This window comes from Polypterus senegalus, chromosome 14 (genome assembly GCF_016835505.1).
Source record: "Polypterus senegalus isolate Bchr_013 chromosome 14, ASM1683550v1, whole genome shotgun sequence".
NCBI lineage: Eukaryota > Metazoa > Chordata > Cladistia > Polypteriformes > Polypteridae > Polypterus > Polypterus senegalus.
In genome coordinates, this window is record NC_053167.1 from 110,810,462 (window position 1) to 110,834,825 (window position 24,364).

The 24,364-nt window shown below is 37.8% G+C and overlaps 1 protein-coding gene and 1 long non-coding RNA gene across 8 annotated transcripts in view; one reads left to right on the forward strand and one right to left on the reverse strand.

Moving 5' to 3' along the window:
• LOC120514882 (fibronectin type III domain-containing protein 7-like) overlaps nt 1-24,364 on the reverse strand; it is a 61,752-nt gene that overhangs the window by 27,279 nt on the left and 10,109 nt on the right. For 2 of the 7 annotated variants that reach the window (XM_039735512.1, XM_039735510.1), the window contains exons 2-9: nt 23,473-23,547; nt 17,681-17,699; nt 15,831-16,088; nt 15,224-15,478; nt 13,316-13,576; nt 7,908-8,159; nt 7,049-7,303; nt 4,088-4,345 (exon numbers count right to left, since the gene is read on the reverse strand). In XM_039735512.1, coding sequence (XP_039591446.1) covers nt 4,088-4,345; nt 7,049-7,303; nt 7,908-8,159; nt 13,316-13,576; nt 15,224-15,478; nt 15,831-16,088; nt 17,681-17,699; nt 23,473-23,532 — 1,618 coding nt within the window. In that variant the 5' untranslated portion in view covers nt 23,533-23,547. Of the gene's footprint in view, nt 1-4,087; nt 4,346-7,048; nt 7,304-7,907; nt 8,160-13,315; nt 13,577-15,223; nt 15,479-15,830; nt 16,089-17,680; nt 17,700-18,106; nt 18,267-23,472; nt 23,548-24,364 lie in introns of those variants that run through there. The other 5 variants (XM_039735515.1, XM_039735513.1, XM_039735511.1 and 2 more) reach the window with 4 other exon arrangements.
• Nucleotides 13,538-23,464, forward strand: LOC120514885. Its single transcript, XR_005630533.1, has 3 exons — nt 13,538-13,626; nt 13,979-14,058; nt 23,088-23,464. It is a non-coding gene; the product is annotated as an uncharacterized LOC120514885 (long non-coding RNA).

Consider the following 24,364-nt stretch of genomic DNA (forward strand, 5'->3'; position numbering starts at 1 on the left):
GAAAACAGAACAGTCCCAGGACAGACCCCTGAGGGACCCCACTGATGACCTCACTCTATGTGGAGCATTCTCTTTTGTCTGTACTCGTTGTCTCCTGCCTATAAACCAACTTCAGACCCAGTTACAAATCATAATGGTAGTTTTATGAATCACCTGGCAAGAGGCAGGTGTTTGGGGTAAAGCCAAGCCACGGAAAGACCAGAAAATGCAAGGAATAAAAAAGAACAGACGGTATAGTAGCCACGATAAAAGTAGCAGTCTAAAATCCAAAAGGAGCACAGTAAATCAATCATCAAAGCTTAAACAAAACACCAACATTTTAAATCAGAGAAACAATGCAAAAGGTCCTAATGTAATAGATATTGATTTGGTGCATGTTCTTCCTAATTATTTATTTATTCATTATTGTAATGTTTTGGACGTCATTTTGTGGCACTGTAGTTCCTGCATACCACCGTATTGTTTTGAGGCCCATTGCTATCAAGTAACAGACTGGCAAGTAACATTAGAGGTGCAAGACAAAAATTCATAATGGAAAAGGCAAATGATCCAATGTATGAAAACAACAAACCAGAATATCAATTACAAAATGACCAAATTGATAAAAGAAAGAGAAGGCTACTGTGACCAGATGGAAAGAAGCACATCCTGCATGGAATGGAGACGGGCAAAATGACTGGCAGGAAAGCAAAATTTTTTAGCAGGCCATATGCACAGAAATTCTTTACCAGAATCAAAGGAACATGAAGGAACAAAAACAAAATCCATGTCAAAGCACAGGGGTTGAATTAAGAAGAGCAAGAGTTCCTGACTGTAAATAAATATCCTTTCCCTATTACTAATTTTGTGAGCCACAGTTTGATTTTGGTTAAATTCACAAACTTGGACATTCAACACTAAAGAATGGGTAGAAACAACAAACAAGATGGCATCGTGCATGGCTGTATCAGGGTCACCTTCTGGGCTCAAACTAGGTGTGCAATGCACCGCCAGGCCAAGAGGGGGTACAGTCTTTAACTGTGTGGTCTCTTTTTACCACTGCAGTGCAGAGAACATGCTCACTGAGGGCATCTTAACGTGCCCACTGCCTTGGAAGCCCCACCTCTACTGGTTGGGATCATATAAAGCCAAAAGCTCCTGAAAGATGGTATCCCACTTCGGGAAAGCAATCCCCTCATGTCAGAGCTCCTCGAACTTGACCCACTCAAGAGAGCTGATACTTAAGACAAGCTCTACAGACTTAAGAGACTTTTGTTAGGCCTCTTATGTGTTGTGCCACCACATGTTCCTAACTGTTTAGTTTTGTGGCACCCCCCATTTTCGTTGGGTCTCCTTGCCTTCTCCCTCACTCATAATGGCCGCATCCATAATAAACAAACTGGTATCCATCTATCTATCCATTATTCAACCCGCTAAATCCTAACTACAGGGTCGCGGGGGTCTGCTGGAGCCAATCCCAGCCAACACAGGGCACAAGGGAGGAACCAATCCCGGGCAGGGCGCCAACAAACTGGCATCACATAACAAAATAAAAACACACCTGTTAACAAAAGCAGAGAAGTCTGGGCTAGATTAAAACACTGGTTGCTTAAATGGTATATCTGAGAAACTCAGTCAAAGTGGAATAACTGTTCCTGTTTAGCGGTAGGGCAAAAAGCATTGTCAAATATATAAGCAATGACATTTGTAAAGTTTTAATTCTCTTTAATTTAGATACACCCGGGTTCATGTTCTTTTCCTTTTCATTTTCTTTGACCGGCCACAGTATTCTTTCATTGTACATTCATACATATATAAATATTGACATTATCAAACTTGTTTAATCCAATTCAAGGTTTCAGCACTGGGCACAAGTTGGAAGTTGGGAATCCACCATGAAGAGACACAGGGCTCACACACGCTCACACACACGCACATCCACTTGTGCTCGGGGCCAATTTCGAGTCACAAATTAAACTAACCTCTGCATCATTGTGGATGTGGAAATAGAACTGGAGCATTCTGGGGAAAATCTCCACAAACATAGGGAGATGACACAAACACAGAGAGTGACTAAGGTCAGAGTTCAGACTCTGGATCTGTGAGGCAGCATCACTAATCACTGCACCACCATGCCGTCCTTATACTTTACAATCTGGTCACTTTGCATTTCTACTTTTTCTGGTTAATGTATGGGTAAGTTACAGCTAATTACGGCAGCAGGGAAGAATCTATAGTCTCTATATAATATATATAAAGCTGTCTGTCCAATCATTGTCTGTGCCCTTGCCAGGCATAATGTTCTGTGGCATCCACAAGAGAGCGGGAATGTCCAATGAACAAAGGCAAGTAGCCTGTGTAAGAAAGTAAACCGTGGGGCATAAATGTTTGCATCCGGGCATCATGTCATCCACAACAGGACTGGAATGTCTGACAAAGAAAGGCAATAAGAAGCACAAAGAAAGAGGGATGTAAGGTTTGGCATATCAAAGAGAACAGAGGTTTACTTACCATTGTACCATTAAGCCTAGTTTAATAAATGGGCTTTTTGTTATACTAGTCTTTTATAAATTCATTATAAATCCATGATAAGAGTTGTGCACACTCACAACCTAGGCATTGAAAGTTTAATATTTGCAATTATGTTTCATAAAAATGATCCACTTGACCCTCTACATTTTGTTTAAATATTGCTAGTTACAAGACCTTACAAGGGATGAAAATGTCTATCATAATGTGTCTCGATTTCAACTGTTAGCAAAAGGTGAAATTTCGAAAAGGGTGTCCAGACCTTTGACCTCCACTGTAGATTGAGGAGAGTTGGCTGTGTTCAAACAGCTAACTCTAATTATCCATTTAATTGGGTTAATTAAACTAGAGGGCACACAGTACCAGCTGTATCACTGAACCATTAGGTCTGTTTATTAAATTGGGCTTAATGGTATAACAGTAAATCTGTCTGTTTTGATTGTGTCCTGCATTTATGAACCTCAGTTGTTAGATAATTGTGTTCAGTAGCCAATCTCATTAAAAACATGTATGATTTATTATTGAATATTACATTCTGGTTGCAGACCTTAGGACATTCAGTGTCATAAATTTGTTATGATGGAAGAAATCAGGAAGGTGGCAAATATCTTTTATTAAAATTGTAACATCATTGATGTCAATAAGCATTTGATACTGCAAGCATATTATTTTGCATCAATCTTTGTATATGTATGCCCAAAAGGATGGAGGGGCATCCCGGTCAAGATGGAGGAAGATTTCTTGCTCAGTCAGGAAACCACAATGGAAGGATGGATTGGCTACACACATTACCTGGCTGGGACACCTTATAATTTTCATCCTGGCTGGGATACCACAGGGACTAATGGACTGAGGAGAGCTGGAAGCCAAGAGCAGTTCATCCCCCAAGTAAACAGGTGGCAGTGTTTGGGCACCCACAGGGCTGCACAGGAAATGGAGTCTGGAAGTCCTTGGGGAACGATAGAGGGCACTGCCAGGGGAGGTCATCCCAGGCTTTCTGGTGACCCAGAAGTGCTTTCAACCAGCCACAATATGCCATTGGAAGTGCCTCCAGGTCCAGCTTAAAAGGAGCCTGCTGCCATAGCTAAATGAGTCAAAGTTGGGAGGCAGCAGGCAACACTCATGGGAGTAGAGAAGAAGAAGAAAAAGAGAGACAGAGAGAGAAAGGAACAACTAATAAAAGTCTGTATTTGGCTGGGTTGATAGTTATATTAGACTTGTGTGAATTAAAATACTTATACTTGAACCCTGAGTTGTGTTGGGTCTTATATATCTGGGGTTTGGAGGCTCAGTGGCACCCCCCGCTGTTCACCATGTGTGTGTGTGTATACAGAATACATGGCTGTTTCTGACCTTCTTGGGTCCAATTTTTGGTTCCTTGATCCTCCACCATAAGGATGCCAAGTACAGGCTTACGCCTGAAAGTGTCCCTTATATAAACAGTAAAAGTTGACATAGTAATAAAGGAACCTGGATTATGAAGAAAAACAAAATGCTTGCGCTTGTGTTGAAAGAACAGGTTATTGTGCAATTCTGATTGGTTTATCTGAAATCTCAGAATTAAAAATTGCTTGCCTACCTGTTTCCACGTAATGAGGCAGACAAGAAGAGTTGCAACCACGGGCTTCACTGCAAGAGGTGACAACCACTGTGTACCTGGCATTGCACTGCAAATCAGTCAAGGCGCAAACAGTCGCTGTGTCGTTGCACTGAAGTAAATGACCATCGTGACCTGCTTTGGTCTCATATATTTCAGCTCCGCGGACGGCAGACCAAGTGATTTCCAAAGTGTCACTGGAGACAAACACTGGCAGGATGTTTTCTGGGCAGCAAGGGGCTGAAAGAAAAAATGTGATACTAGCTTTATGTAAGAGTACTAAAGTACATTGGTAGTGTGCCAGCCATACTCGTTATAATTAGACAGTATAATGGCAAACACTTCCTGAATAATGTCTATAATTTCATTTCTTCAGTTTGTGGTGCTTGTCATATAATTTCAGCCTGAAAGTATCTTATTAGCTGCTTACTTGTCCAAATGTTTTTGTTTCAGCTTTCAGTAAACATGCAGGTGTAAAACAAAAAGTCCTCAGTCATCTTGATTTCTGAGCGTCACAAAACGCTTGGCTATTTTGTCCTTGAGTTTTTCACTCCCAAATAGAAGTGGCAAAAATGCTGGGCTGGACACATTTATTTATGTTGTGGCTTCGGAGTGCTTGTTGTTGGTCCAACATCTTGCAGTCACCGTTTTATCTTAATTTATAGCAGATATTTCACCAAACTGTATATTCTGTCTTGTTAGCACCTTAATATACTTGTCATTTAGAACTACAGTACATATTTTCGATGATCATCTGTTGTTTCACATGGCATTGCCACTCTGCTTCTCTGTTCAAGCTGTAGATCAAGGTTTATGTGACTTATACTGCACAATATAACCTCCCATCCATGTACCCCATGCACCTGTACTCACTTTGTCCAATTAAGGACTGTGGTGATCTGATCTCATTAGTATGACATGACATGTAAGACATGAAGCAGCCTGGGATGCACGGCCGTCTTAACATATGGGCATAATGGGCACTGGCTGGGGTGCATAGGAGCCCACGATGTTTCTGGTGCCTACTTTGCCTGGGGGCCTATGATCAGAGGTGGGTAAAGTGGCCAAAAATTGTACTCAAGTAAGAGTAGCGTTACTTCAAAATAATATTACTCAAGTAGAAGTAAAAAGTAGTCATCCAAAAAATTACTCAAGTAAAAGTAAAAAAGTATTTGGTGAAAACACTGCTCAAGTACTGAGTAACGGTTTGATCATAATAAATGATTTATTTTTTAGAAATGTAATAAGACAGAGAAAATATAAAATGTGCAAATTCTGCTATTTCCAAATAACAAAATAATAAATGAGTAAAAATAAATAACATCTTTACAAAATAAAGATGCACAAATAACACAAAGTTCCAAATCTCAGTTTTTCACAACAAAGCTTTTGAAGCCGATACCTACAGTAGGTAACATGTATGTTTGAACAGTGCAAACTACTTACAGTGACGAGATATCCTGTACACTGACAGTATAATACTGCATATTCACTTGCCATCCAAATAGCACAGCTGATTGTAAATAACATTAGAACAAGGCAGCTTCTACACGTACAAGAAGTTTCACTTTACCTTGACTATCTGTGTCCGTGTATGTTTAGTTAAAACGTGTTTGTTCTTCACTCAGTGAAGTGATGGTTAAGCTTCAGCAGGAGTTGGCTCTCAAGGTTCCTGCAGTGAAGCTGTGGCCGTTTAGCAGTGATCAGGAGCCCTGTATGACTAAAAGGTCTCTCACAGGCTGTAGACGCAGGAAGTTTGTGTGTGTGGTCATGTGACTGCATGGCTATGTCTGATTAGTGAAACGGAGTCATGTGATTATTGTTGCTACGTCTGATGGGTGAAACAGTCATTCAGTAGATCCACTGGTGACTTCTCTCCGACTAAAATATAGTGTATATAAATCTGTAAATGGAAAAAAAGTAACGAGTCGTGTGTTGCCCAATGTAGCAGAGTAAGAGTAGCGTTTCTTCTTCACAAATGTACTCAAGTAAAAGTAAAAAGTATGGTGCATTAAAACTACTCATAGAAGTACAATTTTTTAAAAAGTTACTCAAGTAAATGTAACGGAGTAAATGAAACTTGTTACTACCCACCTCTGCCTATGATGACGTTAAGAAAGCCCTGCCTGGATTGGCCATCAGTTTACTGCACACACCCACACACTGGCACGTACTGAACGAGTTAAGATTGGTTGGTTAATCTAACACACCCTTATTTAGAAAGAGGGGTCAAAACCAGAATATACAGACAAAAAAATCACACAGATAGAGAGAGAACGTCTAGACTCCACTGTGACCAGGCCAGAATTCTAACCCAATCTTCGTGCAACAGCAAAACCAAAATACTGTGCCATTGCACTGCCAGTCACTCTATTGCAAGTTTTAAAGTATTTCTTGGATGTAATTATCTATGCATCTTAACCATTGTCACACATGTGCACCTTGGGGACACTTAAAGGCTCTGGTGGTGTTGATTCCTCCTACAGGGTGGTGCTTTACACTAACGCCTCTTCTCTTCCTCCCCCTGCAGACCAGATGATTGACAGCCTTACCACCTCTGACGTCACTTCTGGTGTCAGTTCACCTGGACTCACCTCTTCCTCCTTGGCCTGTACTTAACCAGGCGTGTCATCATCTTGGAAAGTCTAATTTCAGACTCATGTCTTCAGAGATGTTATTTTGCTGAAGAGCACTATTATTTTTCATTTAAAATATACAGGATCATGGTGTCACCCCACACCTTTATCTGTCTTTGTCCTCTTTTACTCCATGTATATTTGTACTCATATTAATAAAGTACTGCTTTATTTTAGTTTGTTCAGGTTCTGCTGAAGGTTATGGTTTCAGTTCTTCTTTTATAAATATCATTTATTGTTCTTGCATGTCTTGATAATGCATTTAAAAAAACACTTAAATTAGACAAAGAAAAAATATATCACTTACCAGTGGTGTAGTTAAAATCATTGCCTAATGGACTCTGCCCTGCTTTGTTATATGCAAAAACACTAATAAAATATGTGAAGCCACACTGAATCTGAAAGTAGCAGATGTTCAGCCCAGTGCTACAGGAGTTTTCTAGGCCATCATCTCTTTTCACGAAAGCTGTGTAATTCTCAGCAAAAGACATCACAGACCAAGACACAGTAAGGTTACTCGCAACAGCCTCTACAATACTGGTTACATCTGGGGCACAAGGAACTGCAAAAAAAAATAGTCAAGTGCTACATTATTTGCATTAATGATACATTTTGCTATTTAATTCAGACAGTGTCATATAACATGATTTCATGCTGCAAAGTATTTTCATCATCCATCCATCCATCCAAGCATCCATCTGTTTTCCAAGCTTGCTTATCCAGAGCAGGGTGGCGCCCATCCCAGCAATACCTGGACTCTGTTTTCACAAATTTCTTTTGTAGCATTTGAGTGATTGAGGCCTATATTCATAATAATAGTCTGTATGTACTCTGCAAGTTACGTACCATTACTTTAAGAAAGTAAATGGTCATGCAGTTTTGATGGCGCTTCTCCTGCATATCCAGTGAGCTTATAATGAATATTTTCAATGACATTTCTAAAATCTTTGCTATATAACTTCAGACACTTTTTACCAAAATCCTGAAACCACTAGAACTGTCTGAAGAGTCAACATTATGGTGTAACATGCACAATTGCATTTATCTTGGACTATGCCATGTAGAAATAGTATGAACATACACATACAGAATTAAAGTGTACACATTCACACACATATTAAGTAACGTTTTGTATCAAAAAGACAACTTCTTCTGCACCGACATACCTGTTAAAAAGTACGCTGGTAGTGATGCAACACTTGGGCCAGCTCTATTGTACGCTAAAACGCTGACCGAATAGTTGTTTCCACATTGCAAAGGGCCAATCTGACATTTCACATCAACACCAGTGCAATTCAGTCCATCAGTGCTGTATGCAGTGTAGTTATCTGCCCCTTCAACCCGTGACCAAGACACTTCCATTCCTATAGCCCTGCTGTTAGCCAAGGTCACCTGGACAGATTCTGGTCTGGCTGGTCCTACATTTAACAGATTAAGCACTCAGTTAATCAATGTTTAAATACATGAGGTGCTTTAAGCACTATCTCACACAGTCTAATCAATGAGGTACTTGCTACATATACTTTAAAATTTTTGCAATCTTTTATTTTATTTTTTTATGTCTCATGGCATATTTAGATGGCTTTATACGCATTATAAAAAGAAAATTAAAACAACACTATATAAAGCACAATAAAACCTAGCTATGTGGTAAGACATTAGTAGAACATCATTAAAATCTGGTGATAAAATTAACATTTTCTGATTCTTATATATAATAAATACCTGGAAGGTTTCATACTTCATCTATTCATCCTATATTTTAAACTGCTTCATTTACAAGTTTTAGACAGTAATGATGAACAATGACCACCAATAAGTTATAGCTAAGTTAGTCAAGTTAAAGCCAGGATTTAAGAAAAATAAATAATAAAATATCAACAAAAAATGTTTTGTAAAACAAAATTTCCAAATACCTATAATGACATCAAGCTATACGAACGAAAATCCTGACACAATATCTTCTTTCAGTTCAATATCAATAAAACATTTTTAATCATACTTTTTTAAGAATCTTTACCACAAATCAGCATCTAACTACAAATTAAAAAAGAACACTTAAAGAGGTGGTAGAGGAATAAATTCCAGGCCTCTCCAATGCCTCCCACCACTCCCTTAAGTCTTTTTTTTACCTTCTGCTTTTGAAGCAAATTAAGCATTAAGAACAAAACTGAAGGTCATCACAAAATTGCCGTCACTCAAGAGCAACACCCTCATAATAAATTTCCCCTCATCCACAGTACACAACACTGCCGCAGTACCCAAAATACAGTATAAAGTGCATAAGTCATCATTGAGTTCATAATAAGCAAATTCTACTTTTAATCTGCTTTTAACTAAACTTTGAACAGACAGACAGACAGACAGACAGACAGACAGATAGATAGATAGATAGATAGATAGATAGATAGATAGATAGATAGATAGATAGATAGATAGATATGAAAGGCATTATATAATGATAGATAGATAGATAGATAGATAGATAGATAGATAGATAGATAGATAGATAGATAGATAGATAGATATGAAAGGCATTATATAATAATAGATAGATAGATAGATAGATAGATAGATAGATAGATAGATAGATAGATATCTAGTACTTTAGGGCAGGGGTCCTCAGTCCCAGTCCTGGAGAGCCGCAGTGGCTGCAGGTTTTTGTTCTGACCTGGTTGCTTAATTAGAAAGCAATTCTTGCCAATAAAGCACTAACAAGCTATGAAATTAAATTAACTCTGCTATGTCAGGTCATTCTCATATCCTAGATTTTCCTTCCCTTTCTATCATGCAAATGATTTGAAGGCTAAAATAGACGAGTAATTCTCAGTCCTTCACTTTTTTCTCTTCATTTTTCTTCCAAGTATTTAATTAAACCCAATAGTGCAGATAAATACACACAGGTGTAAATGTAAATAAGCTAAATGGAGAAATGCTGCTCTCTCTTGTCATTTGCATGTTATGCATGATAATAAGGAGCAATTAAAATAGCTGTTTAAGACAAAATTAAGCAATAAGGGCTCAAAATCACAAAAGTGAAGCAGAAGTGTTACTTTAGCAATAAGTGCTTTTTATTAAGCAACTGGGTTGGAGCAAAAATCTGCAGCCACTGCGGCTCTCCAGGACCGTGATTGAGGACCCCTGCTTTAGGGGAAACTTACCTTTTACAGATAATCAAGAAATAGCAGAAATGTTATAACAAACAATAACAACAACCCCCTCAAACACACACAAGAATAGGAAAACCTAGTTCCAAGTAAAGATAAAAGACCAGTCATAATAAAGCAGTTTAAAGGCATATTGCCATAGGTACTGTATAGAGGGCCCCCCATTAGTGTTTATTAACAAACTTCTCTTGAACATTTTTTTAGCTAAAATTCCTTAATGTTAGTGTGTCAGTGAGATGATGTGCATCATTGCTCACTGACCCTCAGTTCTGCTTTAGTTTTCTCCTCCTCTGCTGCCTCCAGTAAATTGAGACAGCCTTCCCATAACTGAACGTGCCTTCATAATCTGCCTGCTGATTTACTGGGCCTCTCTTGAAGTGATGTTACCAGCCCTGCCACCACAGCACAAAAACAAATCACACCAGTCATCAGAGAGTCTTAGAGTCTGTAGTCTCCTAAGAAAAAAAGAGTCTACTCCACCCTTTTTGATATAGCTCATCTGTGTTATGAGACCAGTCCAGCCTATCATTAATGTGGACTCTCAAGTACTTGCAGCAATGTACCTCCAAATCCAGTGCCAGAATAGAGACTGGCTGTAGATGCTCTATGGTGTTGTGAAATCAATAATTATCAGTTTTTTTTTTTGTTGATGTTGAGTCCTTTGCACATAACATAACAAAGACATAACAATTTCCTTCTAAGTCCTCTCTCGTGTCATTTGACAATTCATATCATTAGTACAGAAAATGACCTAAATGAAAACACTAAATACTATAAATAAAAACGTCTTTTTTATGCTATTAAAAGAATTGATGTATTCTGATAATCATACATTAGATTAAATTATCATTCGAGATGATGGTATTTTAAATATCATTTTCTTTCCTTCTAATGAAAAAAATCGCATCATTTTGACAACTTTGGATCTGCACCTAAACTAGTCAATAAATATGAATATTCTGTGTGTGTCACACTTATCTCTAAGCTGTATGATAAATGTAGATTATCATCAAATATAGACTAAAACAGACTTTTACAACAATTTATTACAGTAACTCCTCTGAACACTAAGGTAGTTGCCATCCAAAGAATTTAACCTCTTAAATATAAATGTTGAAAGCCAGAGCATAACAATTTTACACATTTTTAGTCAGTATGGAGTGAAATCATTAAATATTATAAGATAGCATACTATCTGGCCTACTTGATAAAACACGTCCTGTATTAGTATCACTGATTTCACAGGTTTCTTTAACTATAAACCCAATAGCATACAATTGCAGATAAAAAAAAAATTCTCCAACATCTAATGCTATAGAATACCATCACCATATTTTAATTTGAATATCATTGCCTTTATGATGTACTGTGCATCAAATACCATAAAGAACCTAAACTAATCAAAACTAAACAAAGAGGCATTTATTTACCCGACAGCCCAGAATTCTAACAATAATGTGGCTTATTGTTACTTTGTACAAGAGAGGAGATGAATAGAGGGAGAGGACAACATAACAAAAGGGTTCACACACAGAATATAAACTACTATTAACAAACTTCTATCAGCATGTTCCATTTGTGAACACAACATGCTGGTCCTGTTCTGTTCAAATGTTAATGCCTTTCAATGCAAACCTGGGAAACAACTGGGCAGGCCTGACCACATTATTGTCACCTACAAGCCTGTTATTAACAGCAGCACCTCTCTTATTATGCAAGCCTTATGTGTGGTTTTGGGGGGAACTATGTTATTTTATAAACCATATATTTATTTTCCTTGAGCCTATGCAACTAAGCATTTACTATATTTTGAACTATGTACTGTATATGACAATTAAAATGTGATTTGATTTTGATTGAGTTTCACTAGACCAGGGGTCTCTAACTCCAGTCCTAGAGAGCTACTGTGGCTGCAGGTTTTCACTCTTAACTCTTTTCTTAATTAGTGACCAGTTTTTGCTGCTAATTAACTATTTCCCTTTATTTTAATTGACTTTTCTTGAGACTCTGACCGCTGAAATGATTCTTTTTTCCTTAAAGGTACCTAAGCATAAATTTCATGTAAAGTGAGCCAACAGATGACCAACTATGTTGAGGCCTCAAACTCCAACCAACTTCACTTCATTTGATGTCTTAACTTGAAGCCAATTCTTGTTGCTGATTAATCCCGTTATTAAATTCCATGATGCTCATTCTGCCAAAGCTGTTTGTTTTTCTTTTTTAAGAGGGCTGTCAAAATGTTTTGTAGACCTGAGCAGATCAACATTACTGAGGCCTTCACCTTTCTTTATTGTCAGTTATTGTGTGACGAACCTTGGTTGCTGTTTATGTGTTAGTTCATTTTGTGTCTTAATATTGTTTGATTCCTAAATAAGGAAAAATGAAATAATTAAGGGACCTGAGTCTTAAGTTGTGCATCAATTCAAATTAAGGCAAAATGTTAATTAGCAGCAAAACCTGGTCACTAATTAAGAAAAGGGTTAGAACGAAAACCTGCAGCCACAGCAGCTCTCCAGGACTGGAGTTGGAGACCCCTGCACTAGATCTACCTATGGAGGTGATTGACTCTCTTTGACACCTTTATTTCTTCCTTCCACCTTCAATCTCTCTTTCTCCCGCTCCCTCTCTCTCTCTTCGCCTCTGACCTTTGCCAAACTCCTATTCTAAATTTAATGTGAAACTGCCAGAGGACTATGTACAGTACCTGCCAAACCCCACTATTACTTCCATAACCAGGACTTTGCTACAATATTATAGAGCTACAGTATAAACTCTCAGTGACACGCATAACTCCATGGGTGAACCATATTCTGTTTACTGGTCATTAAAATCAGCTTCCTGGAGAATGTCTTCTCTCTGTTTTGGGCAGCATGGTCCCATCTTTCCCATCTAATAATAATCACCTTCAGCATTTGTTTTTTTGCTTAATAAGTTAGTCAATGAATACTGGATGCTTCAGACACCAATATTTTAGACTAGTACAATAAGCAAATGTATGACTTTAATCATGATATAGTAAAGCAAACACTGTAATGGCATCATTTACTTTCATTTAGTCACTTCTCCAGAATGCACCCTACTCTATATGTTTCATACTTAAAGGAGGTTGCATATTTACAGTTTTCAGTCGGAAGCAGGCAAATGAAGTAACTTTCTTAAATTCATATAGTAAGCCAATGAGGGGAATTCTGTCTGCAGTCTTGTTTCTGTTTAACTCCTTAGTCAACAGACCATACCGCCAGCCTTAAAAGTGACTCCTAACATGGATCAAAAAGGCAGCATAACCTGTCTAAACACTAGTCACACAGGGAAGTGGAACCACACAAATTTCCATTATACATACATTTTAATTTCACATAACAGGAACAAAAAAAGCAGGAACAACAACTCAGAAGTAATAACCTTACTTGTTATTTGACTAACAGTAGCATCATCTCCCAGGGTGTAATCAGCATCATATGCGTTGGCCTTTATGCTATAGGTGATACCAGCTTCCAGTTCAGTAAATGTGACATGGCTCTGGGAAGCATTGGTCTTCAGTCGACTCCCCAATCCATCAGACCTCATGATGGACAGCTGACAACCTTCTGCCATGAAGACAGGGCTCCAGGATACTACTATGGTGTCATTGCTGGGTGAGCTCGAGGTTAGGTTAGGAGCTGACAAAACTGATGGCAGAAAAGAAGAAAAAAAAAAAGAACAAATTCAGAGCTGGCAGGTAAAGATGGACAGCAATAGTATATTCCCAAATTGCAGATATAGTAATTGGATAAGTTTGCATTTTTGTATCTGTTGCTTGTACTAACATAAGTCTGCGTTTTTGTATCTGTTACTTGTGCTAACAGGCATACCTGGATAAGCTTAAGCTGCATTTGCTATCCCCTGAGAATTATTCAATGTCAAACCCATCTTACATGGCACAATGCTCTTCTCTGTGGCAACAATCGTCATTTTAAATTGAATGCCCATTTGATTTCATTTGATAACTGTAGTAGCATTTTCTGTTATTTACATTTTGAAATCCATGAAATATTAATGTGCAAATTCCAATGTGGGCATTTATCTGGCAGTTGACAAGACGGAAGCACCCTGTTATATCCTGTTATCTGTATAAAAATGAAGAACTGGAGTAAATTGGTAGAGAACATAGGTAAGTTGTTGTTTTTAAACAGTTTGCATTAAAAAAAAAAAGGGGCGATGATGGGATTTTTTTAAATCAGAATTTAGCCAACATCAAACCTAGAAATGTGGAAGGAAAATAGAAATTTTCAAATGTCCAAGTAACCAATACACAAATTGCTCAAGGTATTGAGTATTATGTACTGTATACACTATGAGGTCAAATATTTAATGCCATGGATTTCAGATTACAGTACATGACCGGCAGCTCAGTTTCTACATCTGACTTATGGTGTGTCCCTGAGCAGCTCAATGAACCTGTACAAAAATACAAGCAATAAACCTCTTCTTGTAAAGCGACTCTAGTATGGTGCTCACTACATAAAGGTGCTATTTAAAATAAATGCTGTTTGTGGCCTTTTCAACATTGGCCCTCTCATAATGCATACAAAAAACGGCAATTCCCTTCAAAGGACTCTGGAAAAGGAATTTGTTCCTTTTTTAATTACATCTTTTTGATGACATCTTGCCTGAAGAAGGGGCCTGAGTTGCCTCGAAAGCTTGCATATTGTTATCTTTTTAGTTAGCCAATAAAAGGTGTCATTTTGCTTGGCTTTTCTCTACATTCCTTTTTTAATTATTTTTTTGTGTTCACAGCATGTTCATCCAGACATTGAATGTATTGCCTTGCATCTTCTATTCTTACACCAAAAGCATCTTGCATTTCTCCTCCATGACTGATGACCTACTTTTTCTCATCAAAGTCACGAAGAGCAGGAGACTATCTTGGCAACAGCAGACATGAGGCACAAACTCAACCCTGATGTTATATCACATGCTATTACATATACAATACATAAAAATAAATCTAATAGCATGTCTTCGGACTATAAAAGAAAACCAAAGAACTCATAAGAAACCTAGAGAATTATAGGAAGAATATACAGACTATGCAAGAGATGTACTGTAAATCAAAGTAACTGATTTAAAGCCATGTTTCCTTCTCAAACCATAGTATCCCGTACAACAGTAGAATGATACAAAAATGCAGATACATGTAAATTCAATTTTCCAGATTAGTCTTGCTAGAGATAGGGATGAGTATTCAATTACATAAGCCCAGGCTTCAAAAGGACAATATCTGGAAATATATACAGAACGGAAATTTCATCCAGTCTTTCTACATGCCACTATACCTGTCTTTGCTTTCTTTGGCTTGGACGGCTGGCTTCTTCCTCCTGTGTTAACAGACATGACTGTGATCGTATACTCTGAAGCAGGCTTTAGGTTATTCAGTGTTCCAGGTGAGCTTCCGACTGTGGTTTCAATTATGGATTTACCAGACTGGGCTCTTAAAATATAGCCAGTGGCACCAGTACGTGTTGTCCATTCTACTGTGATGCTGTTACTCAGTTTGGAATAGGCCTGCTCAATGCTGGGCACATCAGGGGCTGGAAAATGGTAATTTGTTAGACAGAAATAAAACTATTAAATGGCTAAACATTCAAAATAAGAAATATGTATTACTAAAATACTAAATTATTAATTAACTATTAATTAACTAAAATATTTAATTATGACTACTTTTTAAAATAAATAAATTCATGTATATTTAAATTACACACTAAACATTTATCACATATAATTCTAAGCACATATTATGTATCCTATGCTACAAAGTATTTTCTGTATACACAATTTATGAGCCAATACTCAATGGGGTTATTTCTTTTCAGTTGAATAATGTCAGTATTTTATGACATACTGTGCAACGTAACTCTACTCTAGGGTTTCACTGCCTACCTGTAAGCTGCTCCATCTCTGACTGGGCCAAAACATTGCCAGAGGAGTCCAGTGCTTCCACTCTAACAGTATAGATGGTGTTTGAAAGCAGAGAACCAACAGTTCCAATTAATATTGCTTCATTGAACTGAACAAACACTGGAGTACCAAGGACATTTTTAGGGGTAGCAGTGACCATGAATGAATGGGTTCCTGCCAGCTTTGTCCACTGCACTGAAATGCTTTTCGATGTCACTGTATAGAGAGAAACCTGAAACCCTGCAATACAGGTCAGAAATAGTGTTAGCAAAGTGAAAAACACCAACATTCCTCACACGTGAATCCACTATTCATGAACATATTGCTATTATGGGACATTGTAACTTTTTTTAAATATCACAGTTATCATAAATTAATATGCTAGAACATTTTCATTCATGAAGAACACTATTTTTTAACACTTTGCATTGAATTGTAAAACGATTTCAGTGATTGGGTGACTGTGGTGGGTTGGCACCCTGCCCGGGATTGTTTCCTGCCTTGTGCCCTGTGTTGGCTGGGCTTGGCTCCAGCAGACCCCCGTGACCCTGTAGTTAAGATATAGCGGGTTGGACAATGACTGACTGACTAACTGACACTACTAGCACGTAGACTGATCTTGCTTAACTGGAATAATCCCAACCCACCTGTAAAAAGATACTGTAAGATAAGATGTACTATACTATTTGAAATTGGAAAAAATCAAATTCTCACTTAGAGTATCTGTTCGAAATGTCTTTTTAAAATATGACAAGATCTAATTAATACATTTTAAAATAAGCATTTATATCAGGGGAAAGGAACAATTTCCTTTCTTTTCTTTTTTTCTTTCCTAACTATTTGTGCCCTTGCTCTTGGCTCTCCTCCCTTCCTCTTGGGTGGGGATTGAACTTTGTTTTGTTAATTTTGTCTCTTTTTATTCCTGCTTTCCTTTTTAACTTTCTTATTTTTTCTTCCTTTTTTTCTAGTTTGACTTTAAAGTCATTTGTTGTATAAGTTCAACTTGATTGTACTAAAATTAAAAAACACACAAAAAACTATCAATAGTATACATTGATATTAACAATCTTTATATGAAAGTTCAGTTTTTATGAATGGCTATAACTAGTAAGTTTACAATTACAAGCAAACTTAGGATTTAATTCATCTTAGCAATAAATTCTACTGTTATTAACAATTGGGGCGTCAAAGTAATGGAAAATAAAATCTTATATATGGCACATCTGGGATTTAAATTTCTAGAGAAAACGTAATGTTGCTGTGATTGAAGACATTAAAGTTTCAGAAACGGATCGTTTCAACTGTAATTATTTTCAGCTATTATTACAAATTGAATGGGAACTAGGTAATATACAAAATGATACGCTACGAACCAATAATTTCTTAAAAATGGAACGATAAATGGAAGCTTCGTCCCCTTTGCTCAGCTTAGTAAATAACATAAAAACAATATCTATCTCAAACCATGCTCAAACTATACTGGTAGTTAAACAAAACTTATAAAACCCATTAGCTGTTTATTTATGACTTGTCACGAATAATTATTTTATGCATTAATTAAAGTTAACTGAAACGTATTTGGATAGTTTACACAAACGCATAGATATAACAATATGTAAATATATCCAGTAAATGTAAATGGTGTAACGTACTGAAATGTGATCGTTGGTGGGTGTATTTTTTCTTGTAGTGTAGCGTTTTCATTTATTATTCATTTTTATGTATGCTTTACCTTTAGCTGTATATTAAGATAAAACTTACAAATAATGGAAATGCGCCTGAAATTGAAAATTTAAGTTTTGAAATGAATATGAACTGAATATAAAATTTACCTTTTTGTCCAGCCGTGACCTGAAAGTGAAGAGAACATTGTAAAAACTTGTGTTTCTCAGCAGTGTCTACTATTTTCAGAGGAAAAACCCGCACATGAATGCGGCACACACAGTCTTCGTATTACTCACACTACAGTTTTTAAATTCTTACCCGGGATTCAGTTTCTGGTTTCATTTTTCCCTGAATGAATTTGTCTGTTGACCCTGAAGCCAGAGCCACTGAGTCGCTGACAGGCGTGGATAAAGGAGCAGTGTTCACGTTTATAAATCCTTTCCTTTTCTCTCGGGTCAAATTGAAGACACGCAAACAAATGACAGTTCCTTTTCTTTAATTAATTATTAGCTAAATTCTATAAAGTAGTCTATTTTTATTTTTACTCAGTAGTGTGACGATTACTGGAAAGATGATATATTTCGGGTACTCACCTGTTTTGTTAAGAAGCAAATTAAAGTGATAAAAATAAGTACATTTACGTTAGGAGTTCCCATAATGATGATTTCCAATTCTCCTTGGATCCAAAAGTAAATAAGACTAATCTAATTCACGTCTAGCATTCAACGTGAACAAATAGATAGGTTTAGCACTTTTTTAATTCCTTTTGGGCTCACTACTCTGCCGCTGGGAATAAATAGAAAGGATGAAACTCCGCCTCCAAGCGTGTCTATGGACCTATTGGCACTGTGACCACGCCCACACCTGCGCCAACAGAAATACAACCGTCTCCTGCTCCTTTTCGTCTTTTTACAGTGAAGTCAGGGCTACCGAACGGGCTCGCGTTTTTGTGGCGTTTTCATTTGTTTCCAGCACATTGCTGAGATTTTATCTGACTTGTCAGGTTTTTATCCCACATCTCTAACCTGTGCGTGTTCGAATAAATGGATGCTCCACCGTGCAGGTGTGTGTACTCGGAGAGTATCCGAGATGGTCTTAGCTACAGCATTCTGGAGTGGTCCTGCCTGGCTCAGAATACTACACGGATAGGCTCAGTGTGGTACTGAATTTTTCGGAAATAATTGGATAGATGGATACAGACAGACAGCAATTAAAATGAACACATTAAGTAAATGCATCGTCCTAACAGAAATGTTGATACTTAAAATGTCTTGATGGGTTTGTTTCCAATTCTGTTGTCTTTGAAGTTAAGCTAGATATACAGATACATAAAAGTCATCAATAGATACATAAATAGAGAACGGTGCACTATAATGTAACATAAATAGCTAAAGACAGTGTGATTCAATGACTAAGCCGTGTATCATTTTCAGTTTCCGAAAATGCCCAGAACGGAATTCATTGAATTATTGTGAGATATAAAAACACAAATTGCATAAATGTGCTGAAAACAATGCAATTTTGTAGATGATTCTATTTATGTCTGATAGAGATGCTGTAAAATTAAAAAAAAAAAATTCTGAATGTAAGCGGTCCCTAATTTCAAAGTCAAAGTCAAAGCGAACTTTATTGTCATCTCAACCATATGCAAGAATACAGATAGACGAAACTGGAAAGCTCAGGGTCTACAGTGTAATAACATGAAGTGCAAATAAAAATAAAAAGTTAAAATTAGATTTAATTACAATTTTAAATTTTAATTTAAAATTAAAACACAAAACAAGACATTGTGTAAAGGTTAAGTCAAAGAATTAGCAGCAATATTGATGTGTAGTAAGCAATATGAACATTGATGCAATATATGGTATTGTGCAATCCAGATACATAAATATAGTCAATAAATATATAATAAATAATAGATATAGATAATACAGCGCAGTGTGAGGTAGTACAGAAATGGCAGCATGACTCAGAGTATGATAATAGTTGTTTAAGACATGTAAACAATGACAGGTCAGAATGTTTTACAACAGAAGGATATCAAAGAATGTCAAAGTGCAGTGTGCCAAATACTTAAAGGTCAATATGAGATTTTCAGTTCTTTTCTACATGCACACTCATCTTTGAAGGAAACTGGCTTGCATGTATAAAAGTTCTGTTTTTAGAGGTGGTTGAGGCCATGTGGTAGATCCCAGGGGCAGCATGGTGTTAAGGAGTCTGGCAGCTTGGGGGTAAAAATTATCCTGCAGCCTGGCAGATCTGGCTCTGATGCTGCAGTATCTTCTCTTGGATGGCAGAAGTGTAAAAAGTCCATGTGAGGGGTGTAAGGGGTCCTGCACAATGCTGCAGGTCTTGCGGACACTGTGTTTGTAAAATATGTCCCATAGTGAAGGAAGAGGCACCCCAGTAATGTTCTCTGCTGTCTTCGTTATCCTTTTGCAGCACTTGCACTTGCCATACCAGACAGTGATGCAGCAGGTCAGAACACTCTCAATGGTGCCTCTGTAGAACATGGTGAGGATGGAAGGGGGAAAACTTGCTCGGTTCAGCCGCCTCAGTAAGTGTAGTCTCTGCTGGGCTGTCTTGATTAGTGATGAGGTGTTATGTTTCCACGTAAGTTCCTCAGTTATGTGCATACCGAGGAACTTGGTACTCCTAACAGTCTCCACATCTGAACCGTTGATGCTGAGTGGGATGTGGGCAGGATGTGATTTTCTGAAGTCCACAATTATATCTTTTGTCTTTTCGACATTGAGAGATAGATTGCTGTCTTCACACCATGTGGAGCGTTCCACCTCATCTCTGTATGCTCTTTCATCATCCCTGCTTATCAGTCCCAGCACCGTTGTGTCATCCACAAACTTAATGATATGGTTGGTGTTGTGCGTGGCTGTGCAGTCGTGAGTCAGCAGCAACTGTGCGCAGAAGTTGTTCAGCTCATCCGGTAGGGAGGCATCACCATCGCTGCTGTGTGGGCTGGGCTTGTAGTTTGGAATTGTCTGAACGCCCTGCCACATACGACGTGTGTCTTTGGTGCTGCTGAATTGTTTGTTAATCCTCTGTGCATATGCCCACTTAGCTCGAGACATATTCATATACAGTATCCATCCATTTTCCAACCTGCTGAATCCGAACACAGGGTCATGGGGGTCTGCTGGAGCCAATCCCAGTAAGCAATCAAAGTATCAAAAATAGCATTGTATTCTGCAGCAACCACAAAATAGCATAAACTAATAACTAAATAATAACACTCCCCATGCCAGTTTATCTATCCCTATTTTTTATGCTTTATGAAAAGGAATAATTTTGACCCCTTGTATCTCATTAGGGTGTGAACCCCTGGGTTGTCTGATGTGCCATGCACAACTTCAGGTCTATCTGATCATTTTACTGAAGTCAGCCAATGGTTATCATAACGGTATAATTTTCTACACAAAATTTGGTTGAAAAGTGGCCTAAAAATTAGGAAGTTTTGGGTCTAGAAGGACAAAAACAGGGGAGAACCCCAATAAGCTTGACATCTTGTATAGGTAGACATCAAGACCCGTTGAGCGGTATATCATATATGGGGGTTTTCTCGTACAGGTGAGTCAGGAGGCACTGGACTAAAGGAAACCAAAAAGATTTGAAAGTAATTTTTACATTGAATATTTACATTGAAATACAGAATACTGTTTTTCTACAAAATGCCTAGATATAGGAGGTTTAAGAGAGCCTGTGCAAATATTGCTTTTATGATTCTGTGTTTAAGAGGTCTTAATGTTTTTCCGAAGTAAACAATTGGGCAGGGCTGAGTCAATACATAAATTATCCCTTTACTGTTAACGATCAGAATGTTCTTTTAAAGTAACACAGACATACACAAAATCCAAACAAAAGCTGACCTCCCATGTTTGCAACATTAAGTCTCTGTAGAGAAATTAAGAAGGCTGCAGTCCTTTCACAACAATAATAAGTGAAACCCAGCTGCACTATTATCCAGTATAAAAAGAATAGTCTTCAGAAACCTCAGGATTAATGAAAAACAAAAAACAGTTTACTGCTAGGATGTCATGAAACAGTCCCCACCAAAAGTCCCAGCTGTTTATAAAGCCTGTGACAGCAGGTCTGTGGGCTAGATTCATGTGTCCTGTGACGTCAAGCAGCTTTCCCCAGGGACTCTCAAGTTAAGTCAACTGCTAACTTTTATATTTCACTGTTACTTTATACAGTAGTCTATCAAACTGAAAATAAATGTTCCCAGGGCGGCCTATTTGAAGAAGATAGCAGAAGTGTAGAAAATGAGGATGAACTGCTGAATGTGATTCTTTTCAGATTAAAGTATTTATCACTACCGCTAACATAATTCTACAATACTTTACTACCCAATTCTAACTTTACCTCCAGTGAAACTATCTGTGATTTTCCACAATTGAGCATGCCATAGAGACACGTGGAATGAAGTTAATACAATCTTCTGAGATATTCTGCAAAGTTATGTGTCTCTGCATGGCACTGAGTATCAGATGTTCTTCTAATAGTTGCCAGACCTAAGGGCACTTCTGTGAAACATGATGTTGTGATGTAAAATTTTGCATACAACTTGATAAATATTTTTTATGTCTTTATTTGTAACTTAGACAAAGCAATGTAATTTTAGTGTTACATTATTGATAATAACAGCAATGGTTTGATGGTTTAAGAAACCCTTCTCCCCTTTTAGGAATGAGTCTCTGTAATCTTACGACAGGGTTGGGGGAAAGTGCCTAAAATAAGTTTGGTAAATGTTTCTCTGCTGTTTTTCAGTCAACCCCCACAGGAAAGCCAGGCTGCCTAACTGCCAAGCTTTACCTTAACATATGGTTTTGTGGGCAGGTGTGAAGGTTCTCTGCCCCATTGGTCTGAAGTATGGTTGTTTGCAATTGGCTTGTATCAGAAGCCTTTAAGTACCATGGCACCCTATTGGCTGTAGGGGTTGGACAGAAAACCTATAAATTTGCTTGCTTTACCCAGCTCTCTCTCTCTTACCAAACTGATAAAAGACCATCTCACACACCATGAACTGAAAAGGACAACACAATGAAGAGCATAGCTCGGCAGCCATATTGAGACAGGCATGCAGCCTGTTCTGAAGAAAGCTGACCACAAAATGATGTCTTAACTAGAGACATTTTAAGTAACTAACAAGTCTGTGTGCCGCCTGTAACTACATATCACCATTTATCAGGTTGTATGGTTAGCAATAATCAAATGTACTTTGTATATTGTTATTATTTGTGAATATTATCAATAATACATTATTTAAAGTGTAACTTAACTCCTGCTTGTCTTTTACTACACCTAATTGCCTGAGGTTATAGATGTAGAAAGGAAGGTGGGGAGAAATTAAATGGTACAGTACCTTATAAACAGTGGTAAGTCTGAGATTTGAGGCATTCTCACAAAGGCTACAAATTAATAATGCAAAAGGGGAAAGTACATGGGTACAAGATATTTCCATTATACACACCTAGACAAGTTCCTAGGCAAACAGTCTCTATGTGTATGTGTGCTACTCCTAAGAGAATATGTTTTTTTTGTTTTTTTTTTTTACAGGCTGAACAAATTATCCATGCCACAGGGTACAGGCTACTTCATTAAAAGTCAAATCTTGAGAGAAAAACTATATCCACTCATTCCACCACACAATCCCAGAACATTTTATAGGCATTGCTCATCCCTGGTGTAAGTTTAACACCCCGCCTTTCTCTATTGCAGTTTCTCAGGAAAGCATTGTAGAGTACAAACAGCCAAATTTATAACCATTGCAAGAAAATACAAAAGAAACTTCTGAAGACTTTGGACACCACCAGGTGAAACCCATTTAATGGTAGGTGTTTTGCTAAAAATAAAAAAAATAAAAATATAGTAGCGCCAGCACACTAGTCTGATGGAAACATGTTGTGCAGATGCAAATAGTCAGTTATGACTGCCTACTTACAGTGGAGCTTTGATTTAAGAAGGTCCCAGGCAGAAGAGGTGGGACGTCTGGAAGTGACATCAGAGGTTCTCCAGCCTGCGGAACATCAGAAAATTCATCTAATATCACATCTTTATCCAGTCTGTCTCAATCTGCTTTAGAGAGCTAAACAAATTCCTACAGAAGAGGCTGCCATTAATAATTGAAGACTGCTATTCTTACGGAAAGAGAAGTTTATAAAACTTGTTAGTATCTGTTGGTTAGTTCCACCTGATACCCTGTACTAATGGAGTTTTACCTCATCTTGTCTTATGATCTGAAACCATTTTTCTTGGTAGGTACTGTGGTTCCATCAGGGCGAGCAGATTAGTACAGACTTCTCTGACCTCAGCTACAAATTCCAGCTGTTTCTGGTTAATTCTCAAAAGTTCCCAAGCCTGCCAAGAGATATAATCCCTCCAGCATTTCCAGGGTCTGCTAAAGGGTTTCTGTCAGATAGTACTTGCCCGGACCACTCCAGGGGGAGCAGCCCAGGAGGGGCATCCATATGCCATGCCCAAACCACCTCAACTCGTGATCTAATTCTTTCAGTCATTACCCACAGTTCATGACCATATGTGAGAACAGAACTATAGGTCAAACAAAAAACCAAGAGTTTTGTCTTTAGAGGCAGCCACCAGTACAGTGCCTGTAGAATAGCTGCTGTTGCTCCAATCCACCTGTCACATTCCCTTTTTTCATCACTCGTGAACAAGATCACAAGATGACATGAACTTCTTCACTAATAGCTGTCATTTTCCCCTCACCTGAAGAAACCAGTCCACTGTTTTCTGAGACAGAACCATGACCTCAGACTTGGAGGTACTCATCCTCATTCCAGCCAATTCACATGTGGCAACAAATCAATTGAGTG